General features: G+C 34.3%; 1 protein-coding gene across 1 annotated transcript in view; it reads right to left on the reverse strand.

The window, feature by feature from the left end:
* LOC108916252 (WD repeat and FYVE domain-containing protein 3) overlaps nucleotides 1-16378 on the reverse strand; it is a 49046-nt gene that overhangs the window by 13259 nt on the left and 19409 nt on the right. The window contains exons 15-24 of the mRNA XM_018722461.1: nucleotides 14180-14507; nucleotides 13738-14060; nucleotides 13120-13679; nucleotides 12617-13067; nucleotides 7655-8385; nucleotides 5373-5939; nucleotides 3007-3274; nucleotides 2309-2572; nucleotides 2015-2259; nucleotides 1703-1958 (exon numbers count right to left, since the gene is read on the reverse strand). Coding sequence (XP_018577977.1) covers nucleotides 1703-1958; nucleotides 2015-2259; nucleotides 2309-2572; nucleotides 3007-3274; nucleotides 5373-5939; nucleotides 7655-8385; nucleotides 12617-13067; nucleotides 13120-13679; nucleotides 13738-14060; nucleotides 14180-14507 — 3993 coding nt within the window. The remainder of the gene's footprint in view (nucleotides 1-1702; nucleotides 1959-2014; nucleotides 2260-2308; nucleotides 2573-3006; nucleotides 3275-5372; nucleotides 5940-7654; nucleotides 8386-12616; nucleotides 13068-13119; nucleotides 13680-13737; nucleotides 14061-14179; nucleotides 14508-16378) is intronic.

Below are 16378 nucleotides of genomic sequence, written 5' to 3' on the forward strand. Positions count from 1 at the left end.
CATTGGCATAAGTATGCAATTTAACAGGGGGATTATTATGAAGCAGATGGGATAAAAACTGAAGATGAAATAAATACTTTCTGAGAAAATTTACAATTCCCGTTACTTTTGGATCAAACCTCGTATTGTTTTGTTGACAATTTTGGTGATTTACACAGACATACCACAATGTCACACTGAAAATCCCTACAATTTAGCACAGTATGATGACAATGTGGCTGCAGACATTTTTCATTTCCTCCATTTATTCAAGTATTAGTAATGCAGTTTAATTTAAGATATTTGAGATCCGTACAGCATTAATTCTGTTTAGAAGGCATTTTGTTGTTCTTCACAATGAAAATGGCAGAAACTAAGAAGTCCCCTGAATATTCACGACGTGCACTAGAGATGGGCAATACGGATCTTTTTAAAGATCCACATAATGCGAAATGTATCAACATGAAGATCCGCATTAGGGAATTGTATTCGGTGCGGCTAACTGGCAAAGTTGTATTTGTACTTTTTGTGCGTTTGTCGCTTACTCATTCCCTTTTCATATACCTGTATTGTGTCTCATATCATACTGTCTGTCGCGTATATTTTCTAATTAAATTCTAATATAAGAAAGGTAGAACAAGAAAGATAGAACTATTGCATTACTTGTTTCAAATTAGACCTTTTTACAATTTTTTCCTCAGTGTACATTTTTTAAGTGTATTAAAACTTCAAAAAGAGGACGATGCGATCACGCGGGACTAGGAAGAATTTGATCAAACGTTTGATGGCGTTACCAAATATACTTGTCAAGTGCAGTTTATCTCAAATACAGTTCATTTGATCGATGACGGACATATTTTTCACTTAAGAAAGAAAGTATCAAAATCGGCAATATAATTTTTTTTTGGAGGCCACTTTCTCTTCGCTTTCTCTAAATAACTGGTTGTTTGTTTTTCGTTTTCAGGTTATGTATTTTCTCGAAATTTTCGGAGAAATGTTTTTTTTTTAATTTTTACTCTTTGAAGACTTCCTTTTCGATAGCTCTGTGGAAAGTGAGAACAATTTTGCAAGGCAGCAATACCACAGAAAATTTTATATATTTAGAGAACAACACATCTGCCATGTAATTGACCATCACTTTTGGTTGGATAGATACCATACCGTACCAAGAACATGTATTTTTCTAGTTATTTCCTATGAAGAAACATTTCATAATCTATTGAAAACAGTAATAGAAAATGATACTGCATGTTTGATTAAGCCATTCAATAAAATATTAGCTATTTGCAGATCTGTAAGGACTGTATAATCGTCTCCTAAATAATTCAAAGTAATTTGAACGTTTTCGTCATTTTCCAATTCCATTTTCGTTTTCTCTTTTGCACGATTTGGGTTTAGGTGTGTATCTTTACTTTAACCTTACTTTCGTTATATCGCAATAACCGCTAGTAACTCTCCACTAGACACCGGTAAGAAATTCAGTTCCCATTTTATAGATATTGACGTCATCATATTCACGCTATTACACGAAAATGCACCGGTAACTGATTTCTTGTTACCGTTGATCAAACGGGAACTCACGAAAAATTCCTAATTGTTTTCAAAAAATGACACTAGTTCTGATATCTTTATTACACAGCTACACAGATATCAACTTATTAAAGATGTAAGCTGTCAAGCTTATATCTTCTTTTTATTATTAGAATTTGTATATAAAACATACCACCCATCTTTGTGTTACACTCGTTTCTCCTATAAGATTGCTTAACAAACTGGTTGCTTGTTCAACATTAGCAGTTCGTTTTTGACCAGCAACAGACTGTTGGGCGCTGTCAGCAATGCCAGTCGCTAAAGCCATAAATCTTTGGTAAACTTTATTCCTTACTTTTCTTGGAAAAGCTAACAGATAATTTCTACCATCTCCAGAAAACACCTCCAAAGCCATGGGTTGTAAAAGGTACCTCCGTTTATGTACCTCTCTAAAATAAATTTGTTTAGTTTATTGTCGTATGTATGCTATACTAGCTATAAATACCTGATGTCATCATAAGAGAATCTAGAACACTGTCTCATCGCCCTGGATCTTCGAGGTGAACCTGGATTAGGTAAGATTGGTTCATATTCATTCGTGTTATGTGGAACACTTTCAATATCTCGAATTTCTCTATTTTTCAATAACGTAAACCCATCCACAACATAACAGTGTTCTTGACCAAACAGTAACAATCCTTCTGTTGTATCTAAACCTTGAATCCTTGCACATCTGAACATGTAAGTAATCTAAAATTTACACAATTTATAAAATTAAAAAAATGTTCTAACTAATTACCTTTTCGTTTTCATCAAGTAATCTTAAAAGGGTTTGGTTATCAGGCTGTGGTGACTGCTCTTCTTCAGCATCACCGTCTTCCTGCTGATCCTCGGGATCAGATTTCAATCGTGCAAGTTGTGGAAGGGTGGGGGTAAAAGGCAATGGAGTAGGCTCTTCGATTACACTATCAGATCTTTCTGGTTCGCTAAGCCCACTAACACCTATATGTTTTCTTAACTGGATTGCATTAAAATATTCTTTACTGTGATAACTAGTAGCTACCTAAAAATATTATATTCTTTATAAATTTTCATAAATTCTATATAAGAAATACTACAACAAGCTTGGTTCCATAAGTAAAATTCTGTACAGAATGTTGCTAAGTTGTCAGTGCCAACAACAGCCGATAGTAGTTGCTTAATACAATTTAGTCAATTTAATTGCAATAATGCTAATGCAAACATCTTTATTGATGCATTTTATGCTGAAATTATTTGTTTATTAGAAACATAAAATTGATATATTTGTCTCTACAACTGCTAGGAAAATTGTCCTATTTTAGATAAACCTTATAAAAATATTAAAACAAATAATGGACTTCGTTCAACTTTAACCTAGTTCCAAAAATAATTTAATTATTCGAATAAAATAACTACATATCCTTCTCTTTCATTGTATTGTAAAACATTAACTATGCTTTTAATACTACCACTTACTTTGTACTTTAACATGCCTTTTTCATGTTCAGGCCTGTAAGGATAATGTAAATAAAATAAATCGTTTTTCATAGTCTTTTTTCTCATCCTGTGTGGTCCTTCAGTCATATCTAACATCCATTTGTCTAGGTAGCAAGGCTCTGGGGGCCCCCAAAGACCTCGTTCTCTCGTCAATTCATTTTCAGTCTGTAACCATTCTTGATGTACGTACCTCTGGGTATGCTGAGTTGTGTTTTGATGTTGTTGGTGCCTCATTTCCACCAATTCCCTAAAAAAAGTTTGTATTTCAATGTCCATAATAATTCTATTGGATCCTAGTAAAAAAAATAGGTACGTCTCACACGAATGTTATTTTATTATCACATTTGACAAAACTGGAAATATTAAGACAGCATTTTTTCAAAATTTTTACATGCCCGGAAAGAAGAATACAGGACTTGTCACTTGACTCACTTTGATTACAACAGCCAATGAAATAGAAAGTTCTCAAGAACCACGAAAGGGACGACATTTATTATATTAATTTAAAATTATACTAATAAGGAAGCCCTAAATTTTATCGTTTTATATTTGATCACTTTTTTTTTGGTTATGTTCCTCAATGGCTCAAATATGTGTAAATAACAGGTTATTTTCAATACAGAGAGTAGTAGTAAACCATTTCATAGTAATTACATATACCTATATCAAAACTAGCATGATTTTATTTTCCCGAGGAAAAATTTAAATGATATAGAAAATTAAATAAAGTCAAATAAACCAATAAGCAATAATATTAATGTCAAAGTAGGACTGACATATTTGCAGAAGAGATGCTGTTTTACTTTGTAACCAAACACAAAGATCCAGAAATGTAACTTTCTGCAGGATTATATGAAATAAACAAATCTGCAATACAAATTTCAGCAAAAAATTTACTGAAGAGACTATCTGTATAAGATTTGGCACTAAACTCCACAATCAGCATTTATACACTGATGAAAATTCACATGCTGTTAAAATAACCTCTTAAAAAACACACCACAGAAATGAGACAACCCCCAAATCCAAAGTCAAAGGCTGTGCGGAAGGGTGCTACACTTCAAAAAACGCGGACAAACACCCATTATCCATCGACATTGCCGAAGCCAGGGATCGAAGCCGGACCAGAATAGGAAGCCTGGCTGAGAAATGCTTGCCACCACACTCTCGACTGACTACGCTACCATGGCGATGACAACATAAATTAAAAATAACTATTTGGGCCGGAGTTATCAGTAATTTTAATATAAGCTCTGTTATATTACCAGACACACTAAATGGAGAAATCTGTCTTAATTTTTTTCATCAAACCTTGCCATAATTACTAGAAGATCTACTGTTCACCACGAAATGTGGTTTATGCACAACGGTACACCTCCCCATTTCACGGTTGTTCGGAAGAGGATAAGATGCTCCTAAAAATGGCCCCTTCAATCACCAGACTCGACAAGTGTATTATCCAATGGAGAATGAAAAGTAACTAACTATACAGCAGAGTTGCAAATGAAGTAATCATTTTAAGAAATAAAGCAGGAGCCATATAGCGACTCCATGCCTTATTACGAAGAATTCATTTTTGTATTCAAGGAAATGTCAGTTACTTTGTCTTTTATAGTATATTTTTATGATTAAATTTGTAATTTTGTTTGAAACAATAATTTTATTTTCTTCATGTTGGCTATTAAACTTTGGCAAAAATAAAATTTATTAAAACAATAAGATCGACATTATATTAAGATATAACATTATTTTCACCAGCCGGCGATTTTATTCAACTAATTAGCCATGGAGACTACACAAGGACCACAAACTCCACGTATACAAATATCTTACCAAATTAGAGGGCGCTAGTGTCCCATGTACACCGAAATAGTGGAGAGGAGATAAAAAAAAGCGACAGTTTGAATTAAAAATCGATCATGACATTTTTCTGTGTTGTGTTAAAAATTTGAAAATAAATAATGTAGGCTACTTTAAATTAGATAAATAAATCAATAAATAATGAAAATATGTTGTTGTACAAGGAAAACTAGCGACCCTAGCGGTAAAAACTATAAGTAATTCTTACTATTACATTGATAAATTTTGTCAATTTTCCCATATGAGTTCGTGCTCCTTGTTTAGTCTCCATGCAGTCAGCGATCGCATTATCTCGAGCGTAGATGTAATAGTTTGTCATTGTTCACTGTAAACGAGTCATTAATATTGGTGACGCTGAGATTTGGAGCCATGCAATGTTGGTTGTCTAAGCTCGGTGGTCACGTGGCTTGTAATCATTTATGAAAGTTCTGTATGTACGTTATCAAGAAAAACAAGTAATAATTTGAGTATTAAATGATACTTACTTTAATAGGTTGATATGACTTAACATCCAAGCTAAAGCTTGTTTTTTGCCCATGCGAATCCTAACTCGCATTGTATCATCTTTTCTAACTTTGGTTCTACTAGCTAATCTCGTTAATCCACCTGTTACCTTATGGATTTTCGACTGGATCTGATTATGTAGCTCCCATGGGACCCGGTACAGAGCTTTCCTTTCAGCTTCTACATAATTCAACCAAAGTTTTGCTGCAGCCTCAAACACCTGTTCCCGAACAATAGTCAGATCGGGAGCTTTTGCGTTTTGATTAGGCAGTGCTAATGGTACTTTAAATACTTCCTCTATAGCTGGCTTTTTGCAGACATATAATTCCTCCCATACTCGTAACGCTGCCCCAGCCATGAGATTGCGTCCTTGATGGGAGTTCAGTTGTTCATCACGTGATTCAAGGTCACTGCTAGGATTCACATGCCAAGTCGTTCTCATGTTAGACTCTAGCATGACTTTCATGTCTGCTGTCAATTGCAGCAGACAATAGGTCAGACATCCGATGAAGTCCAACTCATGGTTGCCAGCTCCAAACACAATTAATCTAGAATAGGTTTAGAATTTAACAACAAAGATTAAATAACGATTAAGTAATTAAATAACGATTAAATAATAGTAGTTAAGTAGGTAATATCGGTGGAGGCTTAGAAGAGACAGCGAATGTATTCTTCAGACTTACAAGCGAAATATTCAAGTTCAAAGTCAGAAATACCTTTAAGTCGGAAAATTATAATTCCAATTTCTAAATAAGAAGTGGTTACACAAATGAAGTTTAAAATTATAAGGTAGAAAAATGTAATTTCATTTGCAGGTTGTTGACTGAGAATAACAGTTTCTAGCTTAAAAGTAGCACTTCTTTTTACTTACAAGTTTGAAACTGGGAATTTTAGCTTGTAGATTAACCTTTTTGTTGCGGAAATTGCTCATCTGCGCCCAGTCGCTATTTCACCATGCATGTAAGGAAAACTTGCGCTCTCTCTTGGTATAAGTATACTTTATAAGCTCAGTGTGAATTAAACAGCTTAGACAAGTATATGAATATTTACCCGCAAATAGTTTAATATACATAACTATTTTTTGGTTAGTCATTGTGACAGAAAATTACATAACCTATTATTTACAAGTAGTGTTCATCAGTGTTCACAACCTGAAGTGAGACAAATATCATACCCTCAGAGTAAAATTATCATAAATGGACCAGAATTATCGTACTTATCAAAATAATGTATACAGGGTCATTCAGAACTTATCAAAAAAAAATTTTTGGATGTACAGGGGACTCTTACGAATACAATTTTGTAAAGCAAAAATCAAAACGGGCAGTTCAAAAATGATTTAAAAATAGACTTCTGCATGGTACTGGAAAATAGTCCACTGTAAAACCTGAAGTCATACAATGCAATCGGCATGCTGGCAAAGTGTGATAAAAATGGACAAAAACTTGAAAGAATTTTGCAAGGAAAGGAATTTTATAACACCTATTTTATATCAGCAAATTCAACTGCTTTTGCCGCTATTGTTATTAACAAAATTAATTTGTGGTTTCAAATAATAAAATAATTTGATATACCTGATGTTACAACAACTGTTCAAAATTTTGTCCACCGACGTGTAAACGCATTTGTGTCCATCTTACTCAGTTCCTACGAACTAACACAAATGTTGTCTTGCGTACACAAATGCTTCACCATATTACAAATGTTGTCTTGCTTCACCATAAATTAAAACGATATCCAACAACTTCGAGTTGCTATAAACGCATGCCATTTTTCACACTAACTACTAAAAAACTATTGTAAACACTATCATAAAGACGATTGGCTCTCCACGTGTATTGCGAATGACGCTAGAGACTACAGTTGATTATTTTTTATTATATATTATATATATTTATTATTGATTTTTTTTTCTTTATTATTATTGTAATGAACGACGTTAGTCAACCTGGCCCGTACGACATAAATGTAAAATTTAAAAAAAATCTTTATGTTTAGGCACGGTTTTAAAATTATTATAAGGAATGTTAGTATGCACAAGCCAGCCTCCGTGTGTCACTAACAAACTGTATAAATATGCGGACCACATACATGCACACATTAGAAAAAAAACACACAAATGACCATCAATCATAATAATGATACTATCTCCACACTCGACAGTAGTATGCCATAGCGAAAGTTATTTGTTGTCTCTTCTACACTTCCATAAAATGTAAAACTAAGCAAAGTATGAAAATAAATATTTGATTTCTGAACTTACCTATTTGTTGTTAGTTTATGTAAAGCCTCTAACACCGACATTTGGTCTGCGATGGAATCTGTTGGACGAGAAAGTAGGAATAAAATGCATCTATTCAAACAGTGGTATAAACATTCCATAGATAAATTTCCAGTTCTCCTTTTAACTTGACCAATTAATTTGACAATGAAATCAAACACCTCATGCGGATCCTTAGTAAGCGATCCTTGCCACAACTTATCAACAATCCTTGCAGTTAAATAAAAAACATTTGGCGCCACGTGCTGAATGTGAGCGTTTACCAACGGCACTACAGGTATAGCAGCTTGATCACCAACTAACATATCCGCAGCTAACAGATGATCCATTAAGGTAACTAAAATCTCAGTCTGGTAACAGATTTGTTGGGAAATCTTAGAATTTTCTGGGTAGGCATCAAGGACCAAGTCCACCACAGGCGAACTTTTCCCAGTAACTGACAAACTTAAGGAGTCAACTACAATAACTCGGATAAAGTCGATGATGAATTGCCTTGCTGGGTGTGTTGTTAACGGTTCCTCTTCTGATGGTGTTCTTGGAACAATTATGAGATTTTCGGCTTCTTCGGCAGGTGTTGATGCTCCACTACTATCCGTGCTTTCTAACAGAGTGGAGTGAGTAGGAAATAATACGCCAGCTAAAGCCCCCAAGACCTCTGAAGACATAAAAATTGGCATGAATTCGGGCATGTTGTGATACAGTTGAAAGAGAACCTGCAAAAATGACATATTGAAGTATACCTTTCTCTCTCAATTAATTAAATATTATATTTAAGATACCATTCATAAAATTCCATTTTTTTTATGTGGATGTGTTTATAAAGTTATTGGTGTCTCAGAAATGAAAACATGAAATTATCTTTCTGATCACAACTTTCAAATGGATGAATCGATTGAGACGAACGAAGTATTGATTGAAACCAAAAGTGAGTTATTCTACCATGAAAATTAATATCAACTGTGCAAGCAATTTCACTGATTCCTAATATAAATTTTTATTTTCTGTTCAAATTGTAAGCCATTCCTATTAATATTGGGACATACTAGACTATGGATATTGATGATTGTTTTCTGTTACAAGCGCAACTATGTGAATTGGAGAGCTGGTGTAATGATAATTGTTTGATGTTAAATGTAAATAAATGTGTAACGGTAAGCTATACTCGTAAGTTTAACCCAATTGTTTATGACTATACTCTGAATGGTGCAAGACTTCAACGCTGCAATACTATTAAAGATTTAGGAGTCATATTTGATTCAAAGCTTACCTTTTCAAATCATATAAAATATGCCACAGATTCAGCCCTAAAGATGCTTGGTTTTATCATTAGAAATTGTCAGTCTTTTTCAAATGAATTTGCCTTGAAAACCTTGTATTATTCTTATGTACGGTCAAAGCTTGAATATTGTTCACCTGTTTGGTATCCGCATTATGTACACCATAAAACAACTATAGAAAATGTGCAACGTAAATTTCTCAAGGTTCTATGTTTGAAAGTTGATAATTTTTATCCTGAAAGAGGATACGATCACTCGGTCTTACTTCAAAGGTTTAATTGCATTACTTTAGAATTACGTCGCATAACATATAGTCTAAAAATGTTATATAACTTATTTCATAATAATGTAGATTGTCCGGAACTATTAAGTCAATTCAATTTTCGAATACCGAGAATTAATTCTCGACAAAATATTACTTTTTATAATCAAGCGGCTAGAACCAATGTACTTTTTAAATCTCCCGTATATGTCATGAGTAGAAATTTCAATAGGATTTCGGACGTTTGTGACATTAATATCAGTACCCTTTCCCGAATTATTAACTGTGCCAAGGTTGAATTCAGCACTTAGATTAGAATGTAGATTATTGTTTGTTCAAATGTATCACGTACACCACCACTTTATTCATTTTGCATGTAGGAATATTCATCGCCTTTCTCCTGCTTTCCTTATTTATATGTATTTATTTAATTAAATTATGTTTTTTTTCTTNCAAGTCTCCGACTTATGGGCTAATTCTCGTTATTAGAATGAGGAGTAGATATATTATTATTATTATTATTATTATTATTATTATTATTATTACCAAACTTCTTATTTAAATAATTCCTCTATTTCCTCTATCAGTAAATGAAACGAGGAGGGCAGTATGAGATTTTAGTTGAACTTCCTAACACCAGATGGCGCAAGTAAAGTATGGTCTAAGATATAACTACTGTTCGACACTAAATTCGATCAAATACAAAATTAATTTGAGTAGACCTGTCAAATCTTAAAAAGCACTCTTTTAGGAATAATTTATGGTCATGTTCTTCAAGATCGACTGCTCCATTAGAAAATTATTTTGATCCTGTAAACAATTTGGTTATAGTTTGACGTGAATATTATTCATTCTACTGGTTTGCTTAATAACTATACAAGTTTGTGAGATGAACTCATTGCAAGTTTCCAAGTGTTGAGGCTTATTCACCTTTATAATTATTTTCATAAATGACAAAATCCATATACAGGGTGTCCCAGAATAACGTGTACAATGGAAGACCACAGATTCGTGGGCTCAAAATAGGTAGATTTAGGCTAATTCACCTATATCCGAAATCGCTTCGTTTGGCCGCTATATGGTCTCAAAGTTCGTGAAGATTTTTTGAATTTTGTAAATATATATGTACTAATCGATTTTTATCATTTTTGGGTGTGGACTTTTACTTTCAATCAACAAATTTTGATGTTATACACAGTCTTTTTAAAACTCACCACTCCTACAAAATTGATGTATGGTGATAATATCTGTTCACAACTTTTTCCTTTTTCAGGCAATAACGATAGGTGATACCATTTGGAAGTTTTTGGGCCTCTTATAGAATTTTGATTAAATTAGCGGTTTGGGTACAAAAAAATATTTTTTTAAATGTCTGCATTATCTTGCCACCCATATTATAATACTTAACAAAGTGCTAGTAGTCACTGATTTTGTAGGTTGACTGTAATTTCAGTCTTTGCACCTGTCAATTCTTAATGAGTGTTTACTACGATAAAATATACCACACGTTACTTCATTTTTCGATATGGATACACACATATGATGAATTAGAGTTATTTGCAATTTATTTCATTAAGATAATTCGTAAAAACAATCAAATACAATAAAAAATGCTGGAGATAAAAGTAACAAAGTTGAAGTTATTAAATTTAGTGCAACTTATTTTTGACGAGAGAATCTTTGGTTCAGACACTGCCGGACATTTACAGTAAAATGTGGTGGAGCACTTTTATGCATAAACCACATGGTAGCTTTGAGTAATAATGGCACATCTTCCAATAACTCGAGTTTTGCAAAAATTCTAAATAAAATTCCCCGTTCAGTCTATTGGGTAGAATAACAGGTCCAATAATAATGCTATCCCAAACAAGATCAAACTGAAATTACAGTCAACCTACAAAATCAGAGCCTACTAGCACTTTGTTAAGTATTGTAATATGGGCGGCAAGATAATGTAGACATTTAAAAAATAATTTTTTGTACCCAAACCGCTCATTTAATCAAAATTCTACAAGAGGCCCAAAAACTTTCAAATGGTATCACCAATCAAATAAAAAATAGTTGTCATTATTGCCCGAAAGAGGAAAACGTTATGAATGGATATTATCACCATACATCAATTTTGTAGGAGTTGTAAGTTTTAAAAAACACTGTGTATAACATTAAAATGTGTAGATTGAAAGTAAAAGTCCACACCCCAAAAATAATCAAAATCGAATAATACGTATTCGAGTTATTTACAAAATTAAAAAAATTGTCACAAATTTTGAAGCCATCTAGTGACCAAACAATGCGATTTTGGATATAGGTGAATTAACCTAAATCTGCTTATTTTCAGTCCACGAAGCTGTGGACTTCCGTTATACACGTTATTCTGGGACATCCCGTATATTAAGCTGTAGGTTACTCTCGCTCCGACACTTGGCCGCTTAAAGAGGCGTATGGTATTATCAAAGGTTTTCCCGAAGGGCCCCTCTGACCTTCCTTTATCCAAGCATAATATTTTGAAGGCGATCTGTTCGCGCCTTCTATGTGAAATTTCCACTTTAAAAAGAGTCCTCGCGGAATATTAACTTATTTCGGTGGGAAAGAGATACCCGAAGTATATCTGATATTTAAACAGACATGAAGACAAACATCAGTGAAGACATCAAAATATGTACTTTCCCGGCCGATCGGGCCATGGTGAGTCGTTACATTACCGTCAGGCATCAGTCGCGATCTTTTAGATACACAACTTTGGCAACAAAAGTTGAATTGAACATTTTCAATTTTCTGTTTACATTCGCTGAGAACCAACGTTTCAAATAGCCCGTGTAGGCACCATCCAGCGTTAGATCACTGTAGCTCATTTTGTAAACTAACGACTGCGAAGCCGAAGGTCCGGGGTTTGAATCGCGGGCGGGTCACATTTTTTTTTTTTTTTTTGGAAAATGTTATATATCATTTACCAACCCACAGAGCCAACCCACAGAGAACGCGCGCAGCACGGCCTGAGGGAAAGGTCAAGTTCGCGTCAGCGGGCTTGCCTATCTTTCTAGTCATTATGTATTAAATGCTGTAGGTAACTCTCGCTTCCACACTTGGGTACAAAAAGAGGCATTTGGTATTACCAAAAGTTTTCTTCACGAGCCACGAGGTGTGAAAATCAACTGAAGATGTTAGAATAAATTTTGTCTTTTGATACACTTTCCTGGCCGATTGGGCCAGTGAGTTCATATTTTGCTGTTAGGCACTGGTTCTTGTCTTTTAGAGACAATATTATATTGATAAAATTTAATTTCAGCATTTTAAATTGTGTTTGTGGAGCCTCCAATAGACACCAATAGACTGCCGTAGCTCAGTTTGTAAGCAAATACCGACTTGCACCTTTTTAGTCTGTTTAGTTAAATGAGGATTAATTACCTGAATAATAGAGACGGTATGATTTTGTAACCACGCCGGTAAAGCATTGTGATCAGAATGTAGCATCGCTCTAGCCATTACCAGCAAAACTACAACTGCCTCTGGGCATAGATTTATTCGAGGAATCACACTATTAATCGGCTGGTTGTTTATAGAACTGCCCCAGAGGAAAGCCCAAACAGTATCCAAATCGAATTTTATTTCAGAAGGCAATAATTTTGCAGGTTGACCCATCATTAAAGCAGTCAATAAAAAATAGATTTCAGGTATTTCCAGGTGGTGCGGAAGTAACCAGTTTAAATACTGAAAACCAGGAATATGCAATGCTTCAGCCTTGATGTCATTGCACTGGATGCTATTTAACTGATATCCTAAAACCACCGCCATTTTATTATGAGCCACTTGTTCAGTGTATCGAAGCCATCCCCCATTGCTGCTGCCCTCACGAAATCTAAAAGTTAATTGTTAATATATCGTTATAAAAGTTATTGTAATGTATTCACCGTAACAATAGCGAGGGACTTGAGCAAATAGCCACTAAGATTCGTAAAGCCCAAACCACTGTAGATGAGTGAATGTGGGGCTGCATGAAAAGTAATAACCAATCAAACCCTAATGTCCGAGCAATTTCTTCACCGATTTGATTCCTACTTGCAAATACCAAATTATGTAAAAGTCCTAAACATCTGTTTCTCAGGAGAATATTTTCCCCCTCGCCTTCCTTCTCGGACTCGGTTTCTCGCAACTCCAAAATTTTTTCTGAAGGCGTGGACGACTGAGGTAGAGTAGATGCAATAAATTGGCCAAATAATAACAGATCGTTTTGTCTTGGTTGCCCACTTAATAATATACCCAATAAAGAAAATAATACTTGTCTTGTAGCTGGATGCTTAACATCGGGGGTAATATGTAAAAGTTTTTCAACTAATTGCAGGTCCCGCATTATCCACGTGTTGTTACGTTTCTCATTAGATTCAGCTGCCAACTCATAAAGATGTTCTAAGTGTGATCTCAACAGTTCTCCAGGAGCTTCATGCCAAACTTCCAAGTCACATAAAAGATCCTAAAAACAAACAATATTAAGAAAAAGTATATACACAGTTGTAATAAGATTTTCATACTTGAAAAGCTGTTCGATTAGGTATAGCTGATGATTCTCTCCCACTATCGACTGTTCCGACAAGACTAAATGCTAGATGAAGTATGTGAGAATTTAGTAACGTCCGTTTTCTCCTAAGTAACATCGCCAATGTCTGATAACCTCTTTTTCTATCCATTTCTGCCTGACACACTTTATTGCTCCGTACAACACAAACTAAAGCTTTAACACCAGCATACAAACTTTCAACATCTTGTGCCATAGCAATAAGTCCTAAAAGAACCGAGCAACCACCTACTGTATCTATTGTAGTAGCCACCGGTCGAGGGCAAAACACTCTTACGCCTGAAATTATAAATTGACGATAATTAATTTAATTTCATTATACCAAAAATTAATTCTTTTGTTTACCTCACAATGATATAATATAAAAATAGCACAAGTTAATATGATTTATTACCTACCTAAATATCCTATAACTACCCCTCCCAAAGTCCTTGCAGATCCAGCCAAATGTCCTGCAGAATTATGCAAGATTCTAATTGGAGTGGCATTTTCATGACTAGACATTCCTAACTGTTTTGCAATTGACTTATTATCGGTTCTGCTATAGACCTTCCTGATTTTGTTTAGTGTTAATTGTGACACAGCTTTTGCGTTCAAGCCAAATACAACTTTTTCTTCTGTTACTAGTTGAGTTGCTTCTGGACTGTTCAAATTGGGTGCTAAAAATGAACCCATATAGTGGGGGCCCAAGTGGTACATTTGAGAAACTGTCGATGGCGTCAGTACCTAAAATATTAAAATCTTTTCTTTATTTTTTACTCCATTAAAAAAGTAAATTTACAGCAGTAATAGCAGTCACTTAACAAAAATGATTAAAATAACCAGTCACTAACCATAAAAATAACATTTGAAAATGACCATCAAAAATTTATATTGACCAATTTTCTCTGTATGTAATTTCAATAATTCCTTTAAAACACAATACTTACATATTTTTTATAGTTTCTGCAAATTCTTTAATAACATTTGTAATTCTATAGGCCATTTCAGGATTAATTGGCCAAATCAGTGGCACAGAACAATAAAGCTATTATTATTTCGATAAGGCTCTTTGGAACTATTAGTTTAAGAAATATATATATATAGGATTCTCTTCCAACAATATGATTTTTACATGTATTCATTGATAATACATACCAACGCTTTTTTTATTGTATACAGTGTGTCCACGAATTGAGTGCACGTGGGGTGTAAATAACAAAAATTTTTCGAGTTGAAATTTGAGCTTCTGGGCATCATCTCTGCTTGGCCTTAAACTAAGAAGTTGAAAAAATTTTTCCAATTAATTAATGTACAGGGTGTTTTTACGATGTTACGGTGTTTTTTTTTTATTTTCAACAAGACGGACACCCAGCGCATTCAACGCGAATCATTTGAGAATGGCTAGATGGTCAATTTCCTGGGCAGTGGATTGGGCAAAACGGACCTATTCCTTGGCCTCCTTATTTAACTCTAATGTACTTTTATTTATGAGGTTATCTCAAGCAGAAAGTCTATGGGTCCCCGTTGAATAACCATTTATTTGAATTGAAACGAAGAATAAAAGATACAATTAATGCCATCCCCATTCAAGAAATCCAAAACGCCTACACAGAATTTACCAAGTGTGCTGAGCGATGTGTAATGGTTGGTTGCAGCACATTTGAATAACCATTATATTATTTGTTTATTTATGTTTATTATACAGTGCTTCCCAGAAGTAACGCAAAAAATTCGTATTTTACTTTGTGCCAAGTTTTCACAAAAATGCTAAAACACGTCAATTAGTAAATAGGAATTGTCATTTTGTTACGTTGGTTAAACTTTTTTGCGCTATGTTTCATAAACCTATGACGTCATCGACATTTTTTTTAAATAGCACTACCTAATTTTTTAAGCATAAATGGATAGCCCTTTTGAAGGGAAATGCGTCGATATAGGGTTTGGCCTACTTAACGTTGACAGGTGCGAAAAAAGCCAACGATTGGAATGGACATAGTTTGAATTAATAACAAAAGTAGGTATCACAAACTTATGCGCGAACAGTGCTATAGCAAAAAATGTGTTTTGGTTGATTGTAGGTACATATTTTTATGTAGATTTGGTAGGTACACCCGATCGCAGCGGCTATGTAGGTACTGTTTTGAAGACGACAGCTAGTGAATGCAAGAGTGCTTCATATCATTATGACAGTTACAAATATCATAACATTACATTACGATGGTGTTGTGTTTAAATGAGAAACAAAGAATTGAAATCCTAATTATGGTTGGATACGGAGATAGGATCCGTAGTTATGATGAAGTATGTCAATTATTCAATGCCAAGTAACCAGAACAACCAATACCTCCATCTACAGTATGCAGATTACTACGCAAATTTGAAGACGCTGGACATGTTAGAGATCTGTCTAGATCTGGAAGGCCAACGACAGTGACAGAAAATGATAGGCAAAATGTTATGTTTAGCTGTCACTGAAAATCCACACAGTGCCGTTCTTGTAAAAATGTACCTACAATCAACCAAAACACAAAACATCCACAAATTTCCGTTTTTTGCTGTGGCACTGTTCTCGCATCAGTTTATGATACCTACTTTTGTTGTTATTTTAAACCATG

Source organism: Anoplophora glabripennis, unplaced genomic scaffold (genome assembly GCF_000390285.2).
Source record: "Anoplophora glabripennis isolate ALB-LARVAE unplaced genomic scaffold, Agla_2.0 scaffold1403, whole genome shotgun sequence".
Taxonomy (NCBI): Eukaryota; Metazoa; Arthropoda; class Insecta; order Coleoptera; family Cerambycidae; genus Anoplophora; species Anoplophora glabripennis.